At 36.4% G+C, this 26,217-nt stretch overlaps 1 protein-coding gene across 7 annotated transcripts in view; it reads left to right on the top strand.

The window, feature by feature from the left end:
• The window catches only part of PPP6R3 (protein phosphatase 6 regulatory subunit 3), a 54,870-nt gene that overhangs the window by 20,061 nt on the left and 8,592 nt on the right, over nt 1–26,217 (top strand). For 5 of the 7 annotated variants that reach the window (XM_027641836.1, XM_027641834.1, XM_027641838.1 and 2 more), the window contains 20 exons: nt 1,420–1,652; nt 3,045–3,231; nt 4,040–4,177; nt 4,689–4,754; nt 5,198–5,310; nt 6,010–6,123; nt 6,778–6,907; nt 8,654–8,806; nt 10,720–10,869; nt 11,361–11,425; nt 13,523–13,638; nt 14,040–14,125; nt 16,589–16,675; nt 18,273–18,370; nt 20,369–20,423; nt 21,105–21,235; nt 21,865–21,983; nt 23,338–23,491; nt 24,751–24,857; nt 25,812–25,962. In XM_027641836.1, coding sequence (XP_027497637.1) covers nt 1,426–1,652; nt 3,045–3,231; nt 4,040–4,177; nt 4,689–4,754; nt 5,198–5,310; nt 6,010–6,123; nt 6,778–6,907; nt 8,654–8,806; nt 10,720–10,869; nt 11,361–11,425; nt 13,523–13,638; nt 14,040–14,125; nt 16,589–16,675; nt 18,273–18,370; nt 20,369–20,423; nt 21,105–21,235; nt 21,865–21,983; nt 23,338–23,491; nt 24,751–24,857; nt 25,812–25,962 — 2,447 coding nt within the window. In that variant the 5' untranslated portion in view covers nt 1,420–1,425. The remainder of the gene's footprint in view (nt 1–1,419; nt 1,653–3,044; nt 3,232–4,039; nt 4,178–4,688; nt 4,755–5,197; nt 5,311–6,009; nt 6,124–6,777; nt 6,908–8,653; nt 8,807–10,719; nt 10,870–11,360; nt 11,426–13,522; nt 13,639–14,039; nt 14,126–16,588; nt 16,676–18,272; nt 18,371–20,368; nt 20,424–21,104; nt 21,236–21,864; nt 21,984–23,337; nt 23,492–24,750; nt 24,858–25,811; nt 25,963–26,217) is intronic. The other 2 variants (XM_027641840.1, XM_027641841.1) reach the window with 1 other exon arrangement.

Raw genomic sequence — 26,217 nt, 5'->3', positions numbered from 1 at the left:
TTTACATCTGAGATTAGTGTTGGTAGTGGTTACTTACAAGGATGGTACTTTCACTAATTGGGGCAAGGGGAGGGATTTGATCTACTTTCTAGAGATTTAAAAATCCCAAGGAAAAAATATCCTGTGACTTTAATAATGCAGTACTTTCACTTGCTTACTTGTCTGTGTATAGCCTGAATACCCACAAGCTGATGTTTTTCATAACAAGTGTATAATTTGATTTAAGCTAATTTGTGAGATCAGGTGTATTAAACCCTTCTTGTAATTTTACTAACACTTTTAGTACAAACTTTTTTTCTGCTTCTAAACTGCTTAATACTTGCATGAGATCTCAGATAATTAAAAGTACTGATACTGCAGTTGAATATCTCTCTATATTTCCTGGTTGATTTTATTTGACTCTGTATCTTTAAACAGAAAGCTGTGTAATCTGGGGACAGTTATGTGTGTTACAACTTCTGAAATAAGGTGGTAATATGTGATCAGTATGTAGTGGTTAAAGCAACAATGAAAACCCTAAAAACAATTAAAACTTCTCCATAGTGAATATACCAAGCTTTTCAATATTAAGCCTGAATACTGGAAGTCTTGCTAATTGCTGCTTCCAATTGTAAGGACAGGAAAGTTTTTTCTTACTGCTTTCTAGTATCTCTTCAATCCACTTAAAATCTGTATTCACCGAAGAGCAGTTAATCCTTCGTCAGAGGTTATGTGTCATGTAAAAGCCCTCTTTTGGGGTGTGAGGGGAATGAAACAGATGCTTATATTGAGCTTAATGAGAGGTAAAAGCAGGAATTTACTGGATATACTGTAGGCTGATATAATCTCTTCTGATAGCACAATTGTCTCAGCAGTAACTGTTTGCAAGGTGTCTTAGAGAAACACAATTAACACAGAGATGCCAAAACATTTTATAGGAAAAGGTTAAATTGCACATCCTTATGCATCTCTGTCAACAGCTTCTTAAAATGTTTCAGTGGTTGGGGCCACTGTCCTTTGACATGTTTGTGTAACACATTTTATTGTCCTTTGTTCCTCCTGTGTCAAGTTTGTGGAGACAGGGACAATGAGAGTAAGTGTTGAAATTAGCTCCTGCACTTTGATGCGTGCTACCTAAAAGTGTAGCTTACTCCTTTGTTTTCTTCAGGTGTGGGGGTGGTACTGTAGAGCAGTTATGCACTGTCCACTTTATCTTCTCCCAGCTCTATTAATTGCTGAGCAAGTTGTTCTGAATCTGAGATCATAGATTAAAAACAAAGACTGGGAAAAGCAAATTCTATAAATTGCAAACCAGAGTTATAATTTTTTCTTTAATACGAATTAGCATGTTCCTTTTGTGTAAGTAAAACCATGCCTGACTTTATCTTTGGATGTTAGAATAATGGCTATTGTTAATGTACTGCTGTTCTTCTTATACAGACCAGCATGTTTTGGAAATTTGATCTCCATTCGTCATCGCACATAGATACACTTCTAGAGAGAGAAGATGTAACACTGAAGGAATTGATGGATGAAGAGGATGTTCTGCAAGAGTGCAAGGCTCAGAATCGCAAACTTATAGAGTTTCTGCTGAAGTCAGAATGTTTGGAAGACTTAGTTTCATTTATTATTGAAGAGCCACCTCAAGACATGGATGAAAAAATTCGATATAAGTAGGAAAACTTTTGGGATGGGAGAGATTTGGAGGGTGGAAAGAGATTTAACTTAACTTAGTTAATTGATAGCATGTTTTGAATCCCTGTGTGCTGGTGTGTAGTACAACGCTGCTATCTTTTAGATTAAGTTTGTATTCAAGAGACTTCATGGAACTTTTAAATAAATAATTCTAATATTTGCATATTTTTCAAAGGGAAGCTTGTTGTCCACCAACAAACTTCCAAACCAATTGCTGTCCAAAGGAGATGCAAAAAAAAAAGTCCAACCAGGACTCACATGAAAAATCTTATAGTTGTGATTAATAAAATAGTTGAATGAAAATCCCGTTTTGGGTAGTACAGTTCTGTGATTAGCTTTGTTTTATTGATTGGTAAGACATTTTGAGGGTAATTGTTGGAAGACCTGTAGTACTCCTTGGAAGAGTCTACTTAAGGTCTAATTCCTCATGTTTTCCTGAATATGGCTATGACTTCAGCTGGCTTGCTGAGAACGTTCAAACTCAAAAGTCAGTCTGGCAATTTTTGTGAAAGTACTTCTACTCCTCTGGCCTATTTTAATGTTGTCCATGCAGAAAGCTGCTTTTTTTCTTAAAATGATGTGTAAAAAATATGTGAAATAAGATACACTTTTAGTTGCAGAACTTCACCATTTCTGGTAAACCAAACCTCCTGTAAGTGTTTCTAGTAGAGTTTGAAATTTAAGCATCTTTCACTTAGAAACCTTAAGCTGCCTATGTTGTCAAAAGGACCCTTAGCGTGAGTGGGTGATAGTACTGTCAAATACAGGAAATTACTGGTGTTGATGGCTTTGTAGTTTAATTACTCAATGTTCTGAACTGTACTTCTGACTGTCATGAAGCAGTGCTAGCTAGGTTTGCAGACTTTGTCAGATTTTGACCAGTTTACTGACTGTCAACATAATTGCCATGTATATTAGAAAATTTTGAAGATATACCTTTTGACCTTTTTAATATAATCCCTGTTATATTAGAAAGGGGGAAACACTTCTCCTTCCCCACTGTTGGTCCAACACTATCAGTCTTCTTTAACTCCTTGATAACTTTTTTCTCTTTGAAAAAAAGTGGCTTCTGAAATGAGAGATCAGTACTTAAACAGCTGGGTTTATAATAGATCTTAAAATAAAAGCTTGCTTTTTTCTTTCCCAACTTGCTTAGTGGTGTTCTGTTGATACTGAAGAGCAAAGTTATCTGTTTCTTGAAGGAAAACAGAGCTTGTAGGCTGAATGTGCAGTTTTGTTACCTTGTATTAGTTTGCAACTCTGCTGCAGACCCACCCTGCTTGAGAACTTGGTCAGAAGCCTTACTAGATTATGAAGTCAGAGCTGGAAGTATGACAGTGAGTGATGGATAATTTTCGTCTTTTCCCCAGATACCCAAACATATCGTGTGAGCTGCTTACATCAGATGTCTCACAGATCAATGATCGACTGGGAGAAGAAGAATCCTTACTCCTGAAACTGTACAGCTTCCTCTTAAATGAATCTCCTCTAAACCCTCTACTGGCCAGTTTCTTCAGCAAGGTGTTAAGTATTCTGATAAGCAGAAAACCAGAACAGGTAATTGTTTACGAACTCCCCAGTTTAACAAGTGCTGTTCTGCTTTAACACTGCATGTTTGAGGGATAGCAGCAGAGGCAAAAGAGAGCATTCAGCTTCCAGACTAGCTGAAGACGCTTTCTTATTGTGCACAGGATTAAAAAGTACACTTGGATGAGTGAAATGTATTTGATTCAGATTTGCCTGAGCTATTTATACGATCAGTGTGTGAGTGCTTACCTTTTGGCTTAGCTTAACTCAGTGATGGTACGATGATATTTGTATTAATTGCTGTTAGAGGTGGAGGTAAATGACTTGAATCAGTGAGAGTAGGTTTGACTTGGTGTGAAGAATTATTATAGAACAAAGTGAGAAATGTTTGGAGTCCTTGCTCAGAAATGCTGCTTTACTCTATTCGTGTGGCCCAATACTGCAAACAACTGCAATGGCTTGCCTTTCAAACCTGAGATAACCTTTGTATTATATTAAGGCTTTGCTGTGTTGAGCTTTGCTCACTAAGCTGGGATGAGAGTAATTCATATCAAAAAGAAAAACTGACTCTGCACTGAATTATAAGTAGGTTGTGATCAGCAAGCTGGGCTTGAGAGCAGGCCCTGGGCATACTGCATGTAGTATGGATCTGCCCTGTGCCGGTTTTGCTATTCTCTATGCATGTATTATTTTATCTTGCCTTGTACTGCAAGCTTTAAGTGGCAGAAGTTCTCATCTTTTTTGCCTGTTTGGTAGGAGAGAGAAATTAAAAGTGGTTGGTGTAATTTATCATATAAAATACAGAGAAGCAAATATAAGCTTACTTTTTAATTTCCAGATTGTGGATTTTTTAAAGAGGAAGCATGATTTTGTAGACCTCATTATTAAGCACATAGGGACCTCTGCTATCATGGATTTGTTGCTCAGGCTACTGACTTGCATAGAACCTCCACAGCCCCGGCAAGAAGTGCTAAATGTAAGTAAAATTCTCAGAATTTTTGTCTGACCTGTGAACTGTAAAATGGCTTATCTTCTGCTGGTGTTTCTAAGTTTATTTCTTAAATGTGCTGAAATTAGATGCATGGGATTTTGTTTGGTTGTGGGGTTTTTTTGTATGCTTTGAACTGACAGTACTTTTCCAGTGGAACCCCTGTGCTGCTGTGGACAACTTAGAACCCAAATGTCTGGTCTCTTCCTCAGTCTTTAATATCTAACTTAACAACCAACAGATGCAATTTTAAGATTGTTTTGGACCTTACTGAACACGTTTTTTACATCAAAGTTTGTTCTAAAATTATACCTAAGGCTTTCTTTTTTACTGTGGCTCAGAAACACTAATTTTACTTTTTCCCTTTTTTCTGAAGTATTGTTAATCCGTGTTTAGAAGTATTGACAGTATGACTTGGGGCAACTGTCAAAAGGCTACTTTCAATTTTGTAAATTCATTCACTTGAAAAGAATTCTAACATCCACAAACACTTTTACAGTGGCTTAATGAGGAGAGAATTATCCAGCGGCTTGTGGAAATTGTACACCCATCTCAAGATGAAGATGTAAGTATTAGTCTGACACTCCTCTGAGTCTGTCTGTTCAGCTCTACCAACATGGTGTTAGAACTTTTTGTTTTACTGTTTTCTGCTTGCTTTTTTAGTAAGCTGGTTTCAGTATCTGTGCGGTCATTTGAGGGAGGGTGTGTGGTTTTATTTGCCTCCCTGCCCCCTTTTTGAGATCCATATCAAAGCCTTATGCATACTTGGTGTTTGAAGATTCAGATCTAATGTTTTGCCACCTTAATACTGGAAGTAGATTCTTGGCTCATGTCTCAAGGTTATTTTTGTGTTGTTAAGGTTTAGTTATGGCATAAAGCTACTGCTTGAATGTTTTTTGGGTAGGAGGGACTCTTGTCAATGTTGAAACTTTCACCTTTTTTAACTGAAGAATTGCAGTCTAGCACCTTATTACTCTTCTAGTGAAAAGTGTTGTTTTTCTGTTTCAGAGGCATTCAAATGCATCACAGTCACTCTGTGAAATTATTCGTCTAAGCAGAGACCAGATGTTACAAGTACAGAACAGCTCAGAACCAGATCCACTGCTGGCAAGTTTAGAGAAGTAAGTTGGTTTGAATTTATGATTTTATTCTCACTTTGTAAAAAAATAGTTTTTAACTTTTGAACTTGAAAACCTTCAGAAATGGCAAGCGCTACTTTTCAGGTGAATTTTCTTGTCTACCCATCATCTGTTTGTGTACTTTGAAATAACTGGGCAAGGAAGCAGAGCCCCATCTGGAAGACTGTCTTGTGGTGGTGTGGGGAAGGAGTTGTCTTATTAAAATATTTTCTGTGCTGCCCAATTTTTTGGGATCTCACATGTGGAGGTCAACTTGATACTGTGCAGACTAAACATGGAAGATTTTGACTTTGTTCTGTTACTTGTTCTGAGTTAATCTAAGTGTCTGTTTTTGCCAGAGAAGATTCTACTGTACTCCCTTCTCCCTTTTGCTGTTGTAGGTTTATGTGGCTGTTATGGCAAGCTGAACCAGGTTTTTGATCTGACTGAAAAATTCCCTTTTTTTTTCTCTTTTCTTTTTTGGTCAGATCAAAAAACTAGATGAGTGGAAGGAATCGAAAAATATGATTGAGACGCTGAGGATGGGAGTGATTGTCCTAGTGATACCTGCTAGCCTGAAATGGCTACTGGTTTTCTTGGTATTATCCCCATATTAATTTTATGTGGGCAAATGGTAGCTACTTCTGCTAACAGCTGTATCCTGAAAGTAGTGTTACCTGATGCCAATGCTTTTCTTTTCAGACAAGAAATCATAGAGCAGCTCCTGTCTAATATTTTTCATAAAGAAAGAAATGAATCTGCAATAGTCAGTGCAATCCAAATACTATTGACCTTACTTGAGACAAGACGACAGACGTAAGTGTTACTTTTTCACTTGAATTATGCCTGCAGTAGCAAGCATCTTCCATGTACTTGTGACCAAACCATTTCTGTGTCTGTTGTAGCTGCAGGAGTAATTGTGGTTGGCTTTGCAATGCTTTAACTATATGACTAGTCTTTCTGCAGCTTTTTCTGAAAGTTAATTTAAGTGCCACTTGACAGATCAGACTTACTACATTTCATCAGTTTATTTCAGGATACAAGGAATAGAGTAATTCTGTATAGTGCAGTGAGTAGTGGGTATTGACTTCTTAAAAAGTTATTTGTCATGTTGTTACAACTTCATTTGGAGAAACTGCTGAACAGATCTCTCTGGTACATGCAACTTATGTTTGGGATAGACAAATGAAGCTATTCATCTGCCTCAGAAGAGCAAATAGAACTGTAATTTTTAATCTCAAAACTATTTTTGAGATTTCAAGCCAATAAACCTAAAAATACTAAGGCTAGTGTTTGGGAAAATCTTGTTCAGCCATTACCTCACACTTAATTTATATGTGTAACCCTATGTTTTGGCATTGTTTACCTCTTCATTCTTTTCACATCCTTTTACATCCTTCTACATACTTCAAAGATGTTTTGCAACTTGTTTTGATATTAATTATTAGATCCTACTTGTGTGTGTTTTAGATTTGAAGGCCATATAGAGATCTGTCCTCCAGGCATGAGCAATTCCACATACTCTGTCAACAAAAGTGTTTTAGAAGCCATAAAAGCACGACTTTCATCCTTCCATGAGCTCCTACTTGAGCCTCCAAAAGTAAGTGAAACTTTGTGTTACCAAATTAATTAAAGCAAGACTGTCACTATATGCTTGTGTTTTAGGCAGATTATAATAAAAAACAAAGCTTAGTCTGACAGCTTTCAGGCAGGTGCTCAGGCTACTTCCTAGCCTATTGTGAGCCTTGGGTCAGGCAAATAAGAATAATGAACAGTAACATATTATGCTAATTGATCTACTTTTGCAGCATAAATGTTGTTTAAATAGCAGAGTAGTCTTGAAGAATTAATTCTTTCTGAAAGCAATCAGAAGAGATTTGCTATACACACACATACACACACACACACACACACACACACATATATATATGTATATTCTCAAGTTGGGTCCAATTTTCTGTTTGGAAATCCTATTTCGAGAGGAAACACAGACTATGGATGCTTCAGTTGTTTAGAGTTTTGCTGTGGCCCACATTAGGCCTGCACAATTCTCTAGTCTTTCTCAGGACCCAAGCAGACCAGCTCCATGACACATCTGTGCATTCTAGGCATGTTAAATTCCTTGGGCTTTTTAACTGATTTAAGCAACTTTATTTATGTCTTGATCTTGAAAAAGATAAAAAGTGTGTAAATAGTGGATATACCTATGATCCATTGGTATTTTTCACTCACATTTTCACTGGCAGAATTTCAGCTGGAGCATGGCACCCTGAACTGGGTGTCCCAGTTTTTAACAAAGAGGGACCTGTGGGCCAAAGTGCACGTAAAGACCAGAGGTGTATGAAAATACCTGATAGGGAGTCAGGGTAGTGTTAAAGATGAAAACAGTTTATGAATGCAAAAGAGGTAATAAAATGCAAAGAAATTGTCTTATACTTAGTGCAACAACATGGCAATGTACCAGTCTATATTATGTAAAAGCAGGGTCACATAAGGTACTTGAACAATTTCTGATTGTTGGACTTACTTCGCATTTGAATAAGTCAGCTGGTGAAGTTGTTTATTTTGAACACTAGTTAAATGAGCATCCTTAGATATTTGCCTGGTTTAAGAAATGGACTAAATGAGCTAAGAGGATGTCAGTCATCATTTTCTGATGCAAGGGTGGCATTTTCTGATGCTAGTGAGGCAATGATATGACATCCAAGGTTACAGTAGGCAGTACTGGTCTCCTTGTCAAAATGTGTTTATGTCTTAGGATAGGGAGACATTTTCGTTATGAATTCCCCTGTTCATTTCACATTTGCTACTGATTCTTCCTACTGACTGGCACTGTGACCACAGTTCTGGTTTGTTAACCAGCTAAAATTAGAGTAAGACACCAGAGATGCTGATTGCTTAATGAAATTGTTTTCAAGTATATGAAGTTAGGGTTGCTGAGGCATTATGATAAATTTATAGACTGTCCACCTAACTGTTTTGTGTATATTGTAGCAATGTAGACTATAGCGGGATCAACTAGTGGGAATCATTTCTTAGGAACCAGCTCCTAATTCAGGGTTGAGTAGACTTCATCTCCTTTGAGATCCTGTGTGTAGTTAACAACTTTTACAAAGTCATTGTTTTCATGTGGCTGGTTTTAGTGCTTCCTGTCTTTGGAATTAAAATAAGCGATAGTGTTTGGAATTAAAACTATTTTTTTGCAGTGTGAAGGTAAGACAGTTGTTCAAGGACTACTTGTATTTATTTTTAAGCACTACTTCATTAATTGTTTGTAGTAATGATGAGCTGATTTTTTAAAAAATATTTTAATGGGTTTTATGTATGTACCTTGTTTCTTTTCCAGAAAAGTGTCATGAAGACAACCTGGGGTGTACTGGATCCACCTGTGGGAAACACGCGTTTAAATGTGATTAGATTAATATCCAGCCTTTTACAGACAAATACAAGCAGTGTGAATCAGGAGCTTATAGAACTTAACAGCATAGGAGTAATACTGGTAAGAACTTAATGCTGTCTTCTTTATTTCTACAGATTGCTATTAGGATCTTGTCTGACTTTTCTGTCACTGCAGAAAATCTTCCAACCTAACTTTTCAGCATGTTTGTATTGTGATTACTATTGCTTGGTTTAAGAACTTTTAAGATTGGATTTTACTGTTAAATTAATCTATCTGAAGTCAGTGTTTTTCTATGATCACTTAAATGGTTCTTATTTGTAACACCTTTTTAAATACATGAAGTGGTTTTCTTCATAAGCTTATTTTCACTTGTATGTCTCAAGTTTTCAGCCACGTTCAAGGCTTCACTGCTGTTTTCATTCTTTACCTAAGTTGTTCCCTCAAAACCCCTTTTCCTCACTTAATTTATGGCCCACCAGGTGGTATCTCAGCACTGTCCTATAAAGGAAGCTTGTATGCCTTCAAACCTCAAAGCACAATGAACTCAGTTAACTCGCTGCTCTTTGCTGATGTACTTTGAGTACTTCCTACCTTATGCTTCCACTATAGCAGGTGTATTCTTTGTGTTTAGGTTCACCCAAGAAATTCAAGTGTTTGTATTGATTAAAAAGTAACTAGCAAATCATGTAGAACTTAAACTAGTTTCTGAACAGCATGTAAACTTCAAGTAGGCAGTTGCAAACTTAAGGTGTAAATACTGTCCCTACCCCAAATCATTTTAGTCCAAAATCCCCTTTTCCTGCAACTGATTAATACAGTATGAGTGAAATGTTTTCATCTCAGATATTTTTCACAGTTGGGTTTGCAGGCAGGTGCTAACTTACATACAAATAGCTAATTTCATTGTAGCCGAAGTTTTTCCTGGATCCATTTTCTAAGGGAATATACAGGCTATGAATACTTGTATGTTTTTATAGTTAGATTATTTTGTAATCTAAATTCAGTGAGGTTCGAACACACTTTTCTGTTGCAGATTTTACGTAATGAAAAAAGGAATTGCAACCACATAAACCTTGGTGCTTCATGCTGTTAACTGAAACAGCTCATGTTTTACTGTGCAGACCTCCCCGTTAGGAAAAGTTATGGGAGGATGTCATTAATTTAGGAGGACTGAAGGAAGATAGAAGAGCTTTAGCTGTACTTTGAATGAGACTAAAATTGTTTAATGCTGTTCCAATCATTGCACATATTTCCATAACTCATTTCTCTTTACCAGTGACAGAAATCATTTGAGTTTTTTAGTAAGTAGTCTAAAATAACTAAGCATAAAGCTTGGAAAAAATCTTTCCTATGTTTAAAAGAAAAAATGGGGAGAAGCAAGAACATGACTAAATGAATGCTGCTTATTGTGTCTCAACCTCAGTGTTTGTCTTGTGCCTTGTTAATCTTAAACTGCATCTAGATTATCTGAGGTATCTTTCTGTAATATAAGAATAAAATTAGTAGGTGATGGGTTCAAAATAGGTAGATAGTATCTTGTAAGGAATCTCATGCAAGTGAGGAGCACATTTATGAAAAGGTACTGTAGGTGCTAGGAAGGTTAAGTGAACTCAAGAAAGAGAAATCTGTCAAGGACTCCTAAGGTCATAAATAACCCTTCTGACTCTGGGATTTTTTGGCCTGCAGCTAGCAGAAGCAGTGTAAGTGTGACGCATCATTTGTCCCAGTCTTTGTAGTCTGAAAGTGCATTACTGGTGACACGTGCAATAAATCCCATTACAACTGAGTTCTTGTTCTGATCTAGTATAGTATCCCTTGGTTTTAGATAATGGCAAGTACAAGAATTAATGTTTTTATAGGTAACATTTTTTCTTGCGTAATAATACTTAGTGTTGGACTTAAAGAATTTTTTCCAGTGTAGTCATTTCATGTGATTTGGTGGGGTGAGACAATCGGTTATGTTTAATGAAAAGATCTTGATTTGTATAAACCTTGGTGAATTTGTTTTTCAGGACATGTTTTTTAAGTATACATGGAATAACTTTCTGCACACTCAAGTAGAAATCTGTATTGCATTGATTCTTGCAAGTCCTCTTGAAAGCACGGACAATGGCACAATTACAGATCAGGATTCCACTGGGGACAATCTCTTATTGAAACATGTGAGTTGTGTTTTTTGTGAATCTCTTGAATTTTCCTGTTTCCAGGCTATTGTAGCAGTTACTTTTATATAAGTATACCCCGTTTTTATTTTATGTATAGAGCAAACAAGAATATCTTTCTGTTTTTACTTAAAATATCAGTTCAGGGTGTCAAACCTGAAACTGCCATAGAGTAGATTTTTTGCTGCCCCAAAGTGAGCACATGTGCAGAGCTGCAACTATTTATTTTCCTTGAAGTTCCTCCTATTTTTAAGAATTAAAATAGTTATTTCAATAGCTTTGTGCTACTACAACTCAGCACTTACAGAGAGGAGTAGAAATACTATGGGTTTAGCTTTTAGGTTTCTGTCTGCAGTCTGACTGTTGCTTCTGAACTTTAAATCCTCTAATGCAAGTATAAATTTAGTTGTCTTTTGGACTTTAGTATCAACTGTAAATGCATAATAGTGTTCCATTTTACTGCTACTAAGCATATTTTGCTTTTTTGACAGCTCTTCCTTAAGTGCCAATTAATAGAAAGAATACTTGAAGCGTGGGAGATGAATGAGAAGAAACAGTGAGTAATTAGTTTTCTCATTCCCTGCAATTGTCTACATAAGACTTGAATTGTGAAATGAAGGTATAACCAACTCAGAAGTGATCTGACCAGTTCTGAAGTGACTTAGATGTTTGTATTTGAATTAAAGCTTTCTCTCATACTTTTTGTAGCATTCTAATACTTTTCTGTCTGACCATCTGAGAATGCAATAGTTGTCATTCTTGCCATGTATAAGATATTGCAATGATCTTTAAAGTTTACCCATGTTCAAGTGCAGAAACATATTGTAAGTTTTGAGAGGACAGGAAATACTTTTCCCGAGTAAGCAATTGGGAATTATTTATGATATGACAGACTGGGCAGCATTCAGATGCCTAAGTAGTAAAAACCAAGTCCTCAGCAATGGAATACCTTCTAAAAGTATGCATTGAAAAGGATATAAGTTTCAAGTAGCTAATGTTATCTGAAACACTTTTTGTAGCAGGTGAAAAAATCTCAAGTCATCACCTGAGGTGGTAAAACAGTTCTCTGAAGGCTCATAAGTTTGGCTCAGGAGATACTGAACAGTAGATGTTAGTTCTGACTTGTCAACATACTGAATTAGCTAACTAGGATGGTGCTGCAGGTTTGCTAGTTTGAGACAGTTCCACTTTCCAAAACATTCCTGTTCCTATCTTATGTGAATCAGATAGTAAATATATGGCTAATGTAACTGACCTGGAAATAAGGATGCTGAAGAGGAGGGTAGAAAAAAAAGTAACGTGACTTTAAGTAACTGTAGGAGACATGCTCTCCCTAATGTCTTCTGTTTTATATCAATTCTCCTGAGGTTATAGAGAACTGCCAACTTCATCAGCAGTTAGACTCTTTCTGCTGGTAAAAATCTGATGTAGTAAAAAATTGTTTGCTTCTGTTACTACAAGTAAGCATGTAGTAACAGAAGATACAGTTGTATTCCAGACTTTTTGGCTAGGCAATGGCAAATCAGTCCAGTTTGTCAAATACAAACAGTCTTTATGGCATATCCTTTATTAGAAATTATAACCTTTGCCATCATCGTGTGCTGCTTGTTTTGAATGTATTTGTTACCTAAGTAGTCAAGGGAAAAAGGCAAGAATCTCTCTCAAGGTGTTCCTGTAAACAGTGTAATAGTTTGATTCATGACATTTTGCACTGACATAATTTCAATTATCTCATGTGTTAGATGATGGTGGGAAATCAAATCATGTGATTTGTGTTTGCATAACATAAGCTACTCCTGAAGTGCCGTCACCTTATAAAAGTTTCAGTCAAGTTCATGGGAGGTTTGTCTAGCCACTTAAGTGGGTCTGTCTTGGTTTTTGTTTAAAACACAAAACCTTAAACTGATGCAGCAGAAGTCTGGTTGCCTTGCAGCTAAATGCTAGGAAATCAGTTCAAGTGGGACCTCTTATTATTGCTATTTGGTCAGATATAGAATGGTTCCAACTGATAATAGGTATTCAGAGCATTGTTCTAACATCTGGTAATTCCTGTTTCTGCAAAGCAGTTCTGTCATAAATATTCAAATAGCTTTGTAACTTTATCTTTGGTAAACATATAAATGTCATTCCTAAATTTCAGGATAGCAATGGTCCTAACTTAAATTGATATGCTCAATGTAATGTTAAGAAGCTCTGAAATACTAAAGCACACATAAGAATTCTTTTCCCTTTTGATCATGGGCTCAAAGCTCTGAGGGAATGTTTGGTGTACTGTGGTTTTGCAAAATAGTCTCAGCAACAGAAATTTCCTAAAAACTGTGGATCTGTTGCTAATTTTGTCATTATTTTGATAATGCTGTACATTTTTCTTTCTACATACACACACAAATATTGAAGTATTTGCATTTCCTTCTTGGTACTTTACGTGCTTGTTAAGTATCCTAAACTGGCTCAGGGTAGTGACACCAGTTGATACCTTAAATTCTTGAGTATTTTTGTGAACCTTTGGTTTTAAAATGCAACTCTTTAGCTTAAGAACACCTATGCTATTAGTCATGTGTGGCATCTTGACTCTGGTAGAGTGTTTTATAACCGAATATAGCAGCACAGTTGCTCTGAGTGTGGGCAGTTGAATTCCTTTTGTCTCTTGCAGGGCTGAAGGAGGAAGACGGCACGGCTACATGGGTCACCTGACAAGGATAGCAAACTGCATTGTGCATAGTACAGATAAGGGGCCAAACAGTACACTAGTCCAGCAGCTCATTAAAGGTATTGATTAATGGTCTTACATTTGTTTTCATAGCTTTCATTATCAAGTGCTGAGGAAATTAATCAAACTTAAATTAAAAGGTAACTATTGGATAAAATAAGACAAGATTGATTACTTCTGAAACATTCAATTTAAAACCAGCTGTCCTGAAGCATATGCTTAAGTATTTTGGTTTTTTTTTTTTCAAACGGTATCAAAGCTCCCTGAAATAGATGCAAAGAGATGCTGACCTGCTTAATTTGGACTTGTTTGCTAGGTGGAGTAATCTTTATGGATTTAGGAGGATGTATCTGTTCTTACCAGTATTTTCGGTAGAGCGGAAGAAAACATTTGAAAATTAAGTGTTGCTTCCTTGTTGATAGTATCAAATTGGTTTGGGTTTTTTTGTTTCCTGTGCTAGAGCTTCCAGAAGATGTCAGAGAGCGATGGGAGACATTCTGCACAAGCTCTTTAGGAGAAACTAACAAGAGGAATACAGTGGACCTGGTAAGTAGTGATGGATAAAGTAGGAAAATTGCTGCTACTTTACTTGGGCTCCGGTTTCTTTTTGTCAACAGCATGGTCAGTCTTCCAAAATACTATGTACTTATGAGAAATCTATCTAGTTGCTGAACTATTGAACTGATAATTCTTTAGTATACTTTTCAACTAAAGCCATATCATTAATATTTTGTATGGGAATAATGCAGAAGTTCACTTTGTAATAGCTAATCGCTGACAATCTCCAAGAATGAGGACTTCTTTACAGCTTCAAGTTAGTGTCCTTGAAAGCTCCTGTCTGCTTGAAGAGTACAAACTAAAAGTGTAGGAGCTAGTGTTAATTGCTTTATCTACAGGATGTAAATGACCCTATGTAAGTTTAATGGGAATATACTACCTGTGTTCCACTGCATGTGTTACTGACCTTGCTTAAGTCACATAGCTTTGCATACTCCTGTGCACCTGCCACGTTCCTTCTGCATGCAGCTTTAATGATTACACTTTTAGAAAAGTGCTAAACTTAAGTGGAAGTACCAAGAGGTTTCGTGTAATCATGTTAAACATACAGTTTGAGAGTAGTCACTTGGAGACTTTAATAAGCAGAGGCTGTTTCCAATGTCAGCAGATCAGTTCTTGAATTTTAATATACCTGACTTCTCCAGGAATGCAGTGCATTCCATGTACCTTCATTAATTAACTTGTGCTGGTCCTAAATTAATTGGACTATAAAGCTAATAGTTTGTTGTATTTGCTATTTCAATATAGTAACTGGAGCATAGTGCTAACAGGTCTCAGTAGAAGCAATAGAAAATTCATCTGAAACTGTGCCACTTGTGGACAGGACCAAATGATGTACATAAAGCAATTTTTCTTGATCCTGTGAATGTGAAGAAGTGCATAGTGCTTGTAGATTAATGTTATTTTTCCTCTGTTGGAAACTACTTGGTCAAGACCAAGAGAAGGATTATGTGAAGAGGAAGAATTTTAGGCTGACTTACAATAAATAGCAATAATGAGCTCTTTAGATTTGTAATCATTTACTTAGATGTACTTGGTGTAACAACAGTAAAACTTAATGGAAAACTTATCTCCAAACTCCACAATTTTCAGTATAATAGAAATACAAAGCATTAAAACAATTTCTTATGTCTGAAATGCCATCTGGAAAACTTGGTCTTGGAATTTCTGAAGTCAGGCTTTGTTTCTGCTTGTGTGATTGATTCCCATGAACCTAGGATTAGCATTTAGTTCAAAGATAATCAGTAATGGACAGTACAAAGTGTAGGAGATATAAAAAGACAGATCTCATAGAAAACTCAGCTTATTGTTTGGCTGAGTGAGGTTTAAGTATGATTATTGTTTTAGTGTATCCTGAAAGCACAGTTTCACAGTATTTCTTCCCAGTCATACTGTTCCTTACTGTCCCCCATACTTTCGATCTGTGATTTGGTCTCTATGGATTTGTCCATAGACAAATATACCTGGACAGTTTGGTATGTCTGAGTGTTAAAGCTCTTCTGCAAGTTGATATCCTTTTCAAGTTCAAACAGCAACTTAGCAGAACTAATGTTTATACCTGTAAAATCATACACTTGATGTAAAGTGCAGATTTTTCAATGTCCCCAGGGCAAGATCTTAAGCGTACATTTCTTAATTTTCTATGAATTAGCCTTATACTTATTGTTGGGTAGATGAGTAGACTTATTTACTTGGTTCAGGGTTTTTCTGTGCTAAGCAAGACGTTGAGCAAAATATATCAGACACTGATTCCTGACCTGAATGATAGAACTATGATTTACTGTTAAACTTGATCTTCAGTCAACTTGCTGAATTTACAATGCTCTGACATACCCTTATAGTGTAAGGTTAACTAAAAAATATGTCACTGAGTTGGCTGTGTGAATGCTGTGGAAATAACTGATCTTGTGAGTACTCAGTGCTTCAGTTACTTGGTGATTAGCGAGAGCTATTTTACTGTAATGGAACAAGGTATGTCTTCTGGGGTTCATGTATAATGAACTGCTTCTGCAGTCATGAAACTATTCTTTTTCAGTTGTTATATTGTAAATCTATCAACACTTTATCAGTTTTACTCCCTTTCTCCCTCTTTAGGTTTTACTGTCTTTCAGACAAGTTCTTGTTACATTTTCTATAACAACAGTAATTGCAGACTTTGAGCAGGCAGAACTGTCTCAGAGTTTCTCCAAAACACTTTACAGAACTTACAGGAAGTTCAGCTGTAAGAATGGCTTTTTTTTATGTTAAATAGTCATTTTGAAGTAGTCAGAATCTTTGGCTTCATGTATGTGATGATGCCATGGAGATACTTCAGGGTCTGTTTTATGTGGTATTACAGTTGGTAAAAAGAAATAGTTCAGTTTCTTGTTTTGATACACAACTAAAGATTCAGCCAGATGGTGCGAGTGTACCTGTCATAGGCTGTACAAGTGACCACCTTTCTTTGTGTAGGTCACTACCTGCCACATCCACTCCTCAAGCGATGATGAAATCGACTTTAAAGAAACTGGCTTCTCACAGGATTCTTCCTTGCAGCAGGTGAGTTGAATTCTTTTAACAGTTTAAGTTGCTCTTTCTGTACGAGTAAATTAAGATGTTTTTAAAAAAACAAAGGAACTTGTATTTATCTTGCCAGCAAATATAAATCTAGAAAGTTTAAGATAAATGACGTGTGTGCGTGCACACAACTGTGTCTTATCGAACTCCTAATATGCATCTCTTTGAATTCTTTCACTGAAAGAATGAAAGAGTGGGAGCCATGTGGCACAAGATTGCCAATAGATCCCTGAGGTGGAACGCGTTCCTTGGCTGGGTTACTAATAAATCTTTCAGCTCACACTGACAGCTGTGTAGTAACTGCCTAGTCTAGGACTGGCTTTAGTATTGTATGCATCTTCTATAGTTTTTATAATAAGTAATTGCTTGTCTAAGTTTGAATTGTGGGTGGTGGCTCAAGCTTTAAAATCTGATGCATTTTTATCTAATTAAGTGCTTTTGTACATGTAAGGTGCACCTGAATAAAAACTTGATAAGTTGGGTGCTATCTGTAGCAGCTTTAGTGAGAAAGTAAGATCTTCTAATATCTCTGTGCTTTTCATGCATCCCCTTAGTGACCTGCTGTGCCTAGGCAATCCCAGCAGTTCCAGGTAGTTAAACTGGAGAAATGCAGATGGTCCAGTGCTGCTTCTTTCAAGTTTGTCTTGCTGTATACCTCCTCCTTTTATATATATTTTCTTTTTCCTTCAGTTTTCATAATGCCTTAATCTAAACTTGGGGTTTGACCGTTCTTTTGTTTTCTTTCTATATTCACTGTGTTCGACTTTACCACCATACTGTGTCCCTTCAGCTACTGGGGCAAAAAACCAAGAGCGTTGACATGACAGCTTTATTCCCCAGAATATCTTAGCATTGACTGACTTTACACATGGAAGTAACATTATTGAAAGTCCCTAGAGAATGTGTGATAATTTGTAATTTGTAGTCCTGGGAAATAAGAGACAAAAACTATTGTTATGGATAGGAGAAGATGGCCTCATGTACCTTAATGGGTATATTCCCATCTCTTGGCAGTTGACACTGGCATCTTTATTTAAAAAAAAAAGTGTATGGTTGTGTCAGTGACACTGCATTGAGATGGAAAATATTCAGTGGTTTAGGTCTTCTAGATATTTAGTAGGTGCTGCTGGTATGTGTGCCTGAGACCAATACTGCTAGTGAACTACATGATAAATATGCAACTGTGCTTTAGTATCTATATATAATCTACTTTTTGGGTTCTTGCTACTTATAACTTCATGTTATTTTGAACAAAGACAGCTTTTTCTTTTATAGAGTATGCTGTGTTGTTTCACTGTTTCTTCGGGGTGCATTTGGAAAGGTGCTGATTAATATGATTAAACTACAGATTTAACTTTTTTATTGAAAGCTGCTATTAGACTGGCTTTCAAGTCAGTAAATGTAAGAAGAGTTGTAGTTAATGTTGCCATTCAAAATTTAAAGGTTAAGACAAATCCTTCTCCTGTCCTTTTATGTTTAGTTTAGATAGACTTTTATTTCTTTGGAGCAAAATGGGCAAATAGATTTTAGAATATTATTAGAATCATTATATCACTGTCGTTGGTCCTGGGGTTGCCAGGCCTTTTCTGATTATCAGATGCAACAAATGACGTCCAATTTTATTGACCAGTTTGGCTTCAACGATGAGAAGTTTGCTGATCAAGATGACATCGGCAAGTGAGTATAACATTCTACTGGCTTTGGCTGTAGTCTTGTGAATTTTCTTTATTACTGTGGTTTTGGCTGTGGTTTTGCTGATGGTAAACAGAAGCATTTACTGATGTGAGGCAGTTACCAGTCAGTCCTGTCTTTTTGTACCATGTGTGTGCATTGATGGAAGCATCTCTGAACAGTTTACAGAGGAAAGTAACAGCTTATCTTCCTTTCTAATGTCCTAGTTGTGTCAACATTGAGAACACAGTGCTTGGGAATAAAATACTAAATTATAACTCTGCTTTTGAAAGCTGTGACTCTGCATTGACCTGGTATTGCTTTAGGGCATTTTCACTTTCTCTGTGTCTCAAAGTGGGTTTTTTTTCCCTTACTGAATCTATGTACTGGACCAGATGAATATCTCTACTTTTAAGTTTTCCTGGAAAAAATTACAGGAACAACATGTCTCTGAATACTTTAGGGGACAGTAAGGAAGGACATTGTAAATCTACCTTTGTTTATAAGGTCAAGGCAGTTAAGACTTATTTCTACAAATATGGTAAAAGATGAGGAAATGAGAACAGTCTTAGGTTAAAAAAAACCCAAACAAGCAAAACAAAAACCAGCGCACAACAAAAAACACCCCCCACAAAAACTGGTACCTTTCTTCAGTTCTAAGCAAACTGGTACCATAAAGGGAAAAGTGAACAATGGACGTTCTTGCTGATAGAACGTAGAGTCAGTTGTGATTGTTGTAATACCTCATGGCTTGGGATGCAAGAACATGCAGATAGGAGTAAAAAGCATTACTTGAAAATGGTTTTTAGAAGGGTATTTTTATAATAATCTCAGTGCTCTTCTGTAAGACATGTTGAGTAAGTGGTGGCTAACTAAAGGTTGTATGTGCCATCTAAGAAGCGTTGCTGCTTTTTTACACCACATAATATGCTGAGATTATAGATTAAGATACAATGATAGAGGAAGTAACTCAGGGTACTCCTTAACTTTTTTAGAAGCAAGTGGATTTTGGCAAGGATAGGAGTTGGAATTCCTTTCAGTTCATACCCTTGGAAGTCTCCTGCGTTGGTAGAAAGATGACTGCTTGTGTAAGGAGGTCTCTTGAGATTTGTGATAGATACGCTGTTCCATACTCATGACTTGAATTAAACTGTAGACAAAGTTATTTTAAAGTTATGCCTTTTGTGTAAGAATCAATTACACTTTAATTTACCTGCATACTGTTTTACAGTAATTCAGATGGTAGCTTGCATAGTAATTCAATCACACTTGAAACTTAGGTTCCTTTAGACCACTTACTTTTCTCCTTACTTTGTAATGCATTGAAGATTAGAGGAAGAGTAGTAACATGCTCTGCTGAATGCACTGCTGTATGTGGCTAGGCAAAGAATGTATTGTCTCTTCTGCAAGTCTGGTAATGTTTTGTATCTTTTCCTCCTCTATTTCTTGATAGCTTAATAAGTGAAGATGTAGTCTTGTGTTTGGAAAAATATTTCAGTGATTGGTTTAAAAATACTTTTCTTGTTAGGAAACAGAACTTGGTATTACATTTTTCATTTTGTCCCTCCCAGTTGAGAAGATCCTTAGATAGAGTGGTGAAATCAGTTAGAATATGTAAGAACTGCTAATGCAGATATTTGCAGGACTTTGAGCTGTATCATGTCAGGTTAGGCATTTTTTAGGTCTAGGCTTTTTCCAGTGCATAACAGTGCTGTATTTGAGATTTGTGTATGTAATTTCAGTTATGCTTGTTTAGGCTTGTTGCATCTCTGTTGTTAACTGTAGTGTAGAGGTAGCGTTGTTTTGTGCTTTTGTTTAAAATATTTTACAGTTAGAAAAATCTCATGAATGCAAGACCTCCTTTATGTGAAATTTGACTGTTTCATGTTGGAAACTACTGTCTTTGGTCTTAGATTATTGGAAAATAAGAAACCAAAGAGAAATATTTTCATGTCATAATAGAAAATCTTGTTTTATTGAATACATCTGCTTTTTTTCTTGTAGTGTTTCTTTTGATCGGGTCTCGGACATCAACTTTACCCTCAATACAAATGAAAGTGTAAGTATGTGTTTCCAGTACTGTCAGAAAAATTACTGGCTTAAACTTATGTGGGACCTCAAAGTTTTGGTGGTGGTTATATTTACTCCTTTTATGGGTAATTGTTGGAAAATAATTACCCTACCTTATTCCTGTATCATGAGATTTTCTAATTGGAAGGCACTGTTATTGTTCTTTGTGATCAGTATTAAGCAGAATTGCTTCTAATTTGTATGACTGAGTTTGAGACCTGGCTTTGATCTAATTTGTGCATATTGCATACTTGTGTTTTATGACTAGAAGCTATTTCAATCTTCCAGTGAGATTGTAGTGACAGGAAAGTAAGAACAGAGACTCTAAACCTAGATATTATTTGTTGGTTGAGCTGAAATGACATCACCTACAGAAAATAAAGTTGGAAAACTTGGTGGTCAGGTTATCTGGAAAGGTCTTTGGTGTCACTGATCTATCTATTCTTAAACATGATGGAAACTCCTAGCTGTTCTTTGGTTCACTCAGCTTGTTAGTAGCCGAGTAAAACAAGCAGCACTGAATATTTTTTGAGAAGCTTTAAATTATTAAGACATTCTGTTTTTCTGCTGCTTTTCGAGAAATGTTTAAGATTGTCTTTGGAATAGTCATATATTTTCAATCATTTATGATCAATCATAAATATGTATTTTATACTTTTGCTATATTTAGGGCAATATAGCCTTGTTTGAGGCATGCTGTAAGGAACGGATACAGCAGTTTGATGATGGTGGCTCTGATGAAGAAGACATTTGGGAAGAAAAACATATTGCCTTTACACCAGAGTCCCAGAGGCGTTCCAGGTAAGAAATGCGTTTTTCATCCAAGTAGCAGTATAGTGAGCCTGTAATAATGTACCTGTCCTCTGGTTCAGACTGGCTGTTAGTACAGACTGTCCAGCATTTCCATTTTGTGGGGAAGTGGTTGTAGTGTTTTATTTTCCAGCCATAATTTGCAGAAGATGCACTTCAGCTTTCGTAGTTTGTTGGTTTGAGTTTTTTGGGTTTTTTTCTCCTGCTGCTTATTCTTTCCCTCTGCTTTTAAACCTGCTCAGCCATTCTTGCCTTGGACAAGGCAACCCATCTGCCTTTGTACCTTTGTACACCTCACTGTCTTATCTACAGTATCAGTGTGGTTGTGGACATAGGAAGATGCACTGAGGGGAAGGAGCATCTAGTCCCCAAAGCTCAGGGCTTTGCAGCCTCCCTCAGTATCTGCTGAAAGCCTCTTCACCTGATCAAGTGAAAAACCTTAAACCTTGTTTTTTTGAGAGAAAAATGAGGGTAGTACTAATACGTAAAAATTATACCTCAGTTGTCTATCAGAAATAATGGTTGTTGTAATTCTTTTTAGCCTCAAAATCTCCAGTATTTCTTAGTGCTCAAGGTCTGATACTAAAAGCAAAATTTAAACTATCTCTTTGTCTTTGAAGTTCGGGCAGTACAGACAGTGAAGAAAGTACAGATTCTGAAGAAGAGGATGGAACGAAACAAGACTTGTTTGAGTCGCACACCAATACAGAAGACAAAATGGAAGTAGACTTAAGTGAACGTACGTAGCTTTTTTCCCTACTGCATTGGTTATAGGAAATTGTTAGATCTAGCAGACTGATTTTGTAGGAGTTTCCTCGTTTACTGTTTTTATTCCAACTGTCTTAAAGTAGTCTTTCCCACTCACAACAGAGCATGCAATGTTGGGAAGTTCGAATTCCTTACACGTCTTGAATTACTTTTTGTTTCTAAAATTCATGTTATCACTCTTCAAGAGGGGGAAAAAAAGGAGGAGTATCAGAAAGGGAAGGACTAACTGTACTCATTTATAAATGGTGAATGCCTGCAAAACTAATAGGTTGTTAATCTCCAAACCTGAAAGATGGTGTTTTTACTGGAAGCCTTTCAGACCAACTTTTCATCTAACAATGCTCTTTTAAAAGACTTCCTACAGAAGCTAAGTGAATTTGCATTGTTCTGTTTTCATGTGCGAACAAAGTGCACATCAGGAGACTATAATGTGGAATCTTAACTGATGTAATTGGTTGAAAAGTTTTCACATTCAAGTCAAGATTAAACTGGCTTTAGTTAAATTGGCAATGTCTATAGGTAAAAACCCTGTGTTTATCTAGACTGTAAGGAATTAAATTAAAATAGAAGGAAAAGTTAAGGGTTTTCTTTTCTTTTGTCAGATTGGTGTCGTTGGCATCTGTGTGTCAAACAAGTTTTGATCCATGTGGGTCTCCTCCCATATCTGCCTGGGTTGGAATTTCTAATTGCTAGTCAGAGCTTCCTTTTCAGCCTGTTTTTTTGTATGTAAGTGTTAATGAAAAACATGTTTCCCTTGGGTAGGTGAAGTATTTTGAATTGACCTATCCTAAATTAGATGCTATTAAGTCACAGTTACTCCAAAATTTAGAATACCAATAAATATTTTAAGTTGTAAAAAGCCTTAAACCTTTCTGAAACTTAGCAGTGGTGTTAGTGCATGAGAAATTATTTAAAGAAATTGAAAAAGGGATGAAAACTCTTAATATTTTCATTATTATAGAAATAAGTTCTGAAAACTGTTAACAAATGTTGATGCTAATTTAAAGAATAAAGTGGAATTATACTTGTGATCTAGTATGATTTATTAGTTTTGTTCTTCAGATAAACATAGCCTTTTTTTGGCAGAGTACTCTTGAGTTACTGATCTTAAAATTCTGCCTTACTAGCAGAATTTTCCTTTTAGGGAATACATCCTTTTTTTAACAGGATATAGAGGATTTTTCTGCATGTGCTTTGAAGTCTTATTAGGAATTTTACTTTCTCTTTTTGGAATGTGCATAGAGAGAATCAGTGTGTTAGGCATATGTGCATTCATGTTCTTTATTTAAACTTTTTTCCTAATGAACTTCTTGGTGGTTTTTCAGCACCTAACTGGTCAGCGAACTTTGATGTACCCATGGAGACTGCACATGGTGCCAGTCTGGATTCTGTTGGGTCTGGTGTGTGGAGTACTGAAGCACCTATGCCAGCAAAAGAAACTGGCTGGGCTTCATTTTCTGACTTCACATCCTCTTTGAGGTAAGAAAGTTAGTTATTCAGAGTAAGTTTGATTTCTGTGGGGTGTCCATCTCTACGCAAGCCTGTGTTGGTGAAGTTCTGGTGGAATATGAAATGTATGGAAAGTGTCCAAACAGTCCCGTGTGTTCTAACAGCGTATCTTTGTATGATCTACTTCATAGCAGGCTTTTCTAGGATGAGTGGATACTAATGTCATTGTTTTAAAGGGGTTTTATGAACATTTGTGTGCTTTAATATTGGTTTCTGACCAAAATTTGGACTGTAATTTTTTTTATTGCTTATTTGTTAGTGTAGACTGAACTCAGTGAAGTGTTGAATGTAAAGGTCACAAAATGTCTATGATGATTCTGTTCTATGGATGTTATAAAACAAATAGGTTGGGGTTTTTGTTTCATTTGTTAGGGGGTTTCTGTTGGGTTTTTTGTTTGTTTTGGCAACTCATGTAGTTGTGCAGCTCTAATAACTAGGTTAGGCAGTTCTGCACTATTTTGAGAACACTTGAGATAATGCTGTTGTGTCTTTGGAACTCTACACAGAAAGTAACTGGTGTTGTGTATGTGCCTATTCACATAGATGTAAATCTTGAGTTGCCAAATATTAGCAATCAAGAACTGATTCCCTCTCAAATCAAAAGACTTTGCTTTTATACATCTGGCTTTTGATTTTTCTCTCTGGGCACTAAAACAGCTCAGATATAAATGTTTGATTTTTTTTCAACGTGAAACATTGCATTGTTTCATGCTTGAGGCGGGTAAATTGATAACCAAATTAAGTGTTTAGAAAATGAAGACTTGGTGTTGCCACATTACTGGATAGAAAAACCATTATTCTGTAAATGGTGAGAAGTTTTTCAAGTGGCCAAATCTTGTCTTTTGAGTTTGTTCAGAATGAAAAACTTGTAGCTATACTGCACGTATGATAAAGTGGTGAAATCACTTTGGCAGTGGATGATGACTACATTGGCAGTCTCAGAGAACCATCTTTCAAGTTGTGAAGAGTGCATTTAGAAAACTAACCAAATCAAACAAGTCAGAATAAAATGACCATCAAACATCCTCAGCTCAATCCTGGTGGATTTTGCAATACTGAACTTCTGTTTAGCATGTCTTTCCAAGACTCCTACGAATTTGCTGGCTTTCAGTTTCACTAGAAGTCTAGTGAACTTTATAGTGAACTTTGATAGAGAACTAATACTGTTTTAAGAACACTTCATTCTGCTGTTCAGAAATGTTTCTAAAGCTTTTTTACTGTATTTGAAGCTCAAAAGATTCCTTAAGAAGTAATTCTCCTGTGGAAATGGAAACGAACGCAGATCCAGGTGATCCCTTGAGTGCAAATGTAACTGCTCTTGCAACACCGCTAGAGAGTAAGTATACTGCATTTACAAATGCTTGATTGTAGGAGTTGTACCTGAGAAAGATCTTCCTGAACTTTAAAATTTTAGATTTCCAGAGACATCTTTTTTAGTTCTGCTGCTGTTCTGCCAGGTAATGAAAATGACTTTTCAAAGAATTTCTGAACTATTTACAATAGTTTCCAATTCAAAGGATGAGCCAGTGTTACTGTTACCTTTACCTCTGAAAAACCTGCACATCATGAACAGAAAAGCGTTGCAGAAACCAAGTGTGTTCTGTTAGAGAATCCTCTCATCTCTGTCAGTGCTTAGCTGAGCTGATGCCCAAGAAGAGTGGTGGCTTCCAGTCTTGTCCAGTGTTGCAACAGGCCAGTAGCCTCAATGTGTTCGGATTTCTCCTTCCTACTCATTCCTTTCCAAGCCACGTTCACTATGCACACACTAATTTTTTATTCTACATGTATGAACTGGTTAAAGGACAACAATATTTTAATGAGCTTTTTTTATGTATATCACTAACAGACAGAGCAAGAAGTGCAGATAAGTTCAGGGAGACTGGACTTCCCAAAGGCTTTTCTGTACTCAGAAACTTAGTGTCACATTTAAACTGTGTGGACTTGAGTCGTGAATTTGGCTGTACAGAAACGTAATTCTTCACTGTAATCCTGTTTAAGTCTTGTTTAGGCAAACTTGTAGTAATTGTCAGTCTAAATCACTAACTGGCCTGTAAAATGAAAAAAGAAGTTACAGACTGTGGCTTTTTCTTAAGCCATCTCTAAGTAGTACTTATGTGCTCTCTATATCTATGTGGCACTTGCAAAAAAAGGTGACTCTCTCTGTAAGGAAGAATTCAAGAAGTGTACAAAACTGCAAAAATATTGTTCTGGTTATATTGGCTTATATGCTTGCTCATGGAATAGAAACATAACCAGCCATGTACTAAATTACTTATATTTTTACTTCTAGCCCCAGGAAGTGTTGCTATGGAGGCCAGCTCAGATGGAGAGGATGATGTAGAGAATGCAGACAAGGTAACTGAAACAGTCATGAATGGCAGCATGAAGGAGACACTGAGCCTAACTGTAGATGCTAAAACTGAAACGGCTGTTTTCAAAAGGTAACAATACCTGTTTATTGTCTTCCCCCCTTGTAAAGTAGGCACTGTTGATGGAACACTGTCATTAAAATAGTTCTTTTAAGTGATAATTCCTGAGGCTTTTACTAGAAACTATTCAATATAATTGTTTTGAAATTTTACTTCTACTTAGTTACTGTAACATATGACTTCATTTACCAAGCCTTAGTTTCAGTGGCAGGTTATTAATGGAAGACTGAATCAACTTTTGACCCTGGTGCACATTATTGTGCAATT

Source organism: Corapipo altera, unplaced genomic scaffold (assembly GCF_003945725.1).
Source record: "Corapipo altera isolate COAL_440 unplaced genomic scaffold, ASM394572v1 23b, whole genome shotgun sequence".
Lineage (NCBI taxonomy): Eukaryota > Metazoa > Chordata > Aves > Passeriformes > Pipridae > Corapipo > Corapipo altera.
Note: the sequence above shows the minus strand (reverse complement) of the source record. Positions and strands in the feature narration are given on the sequence as shown.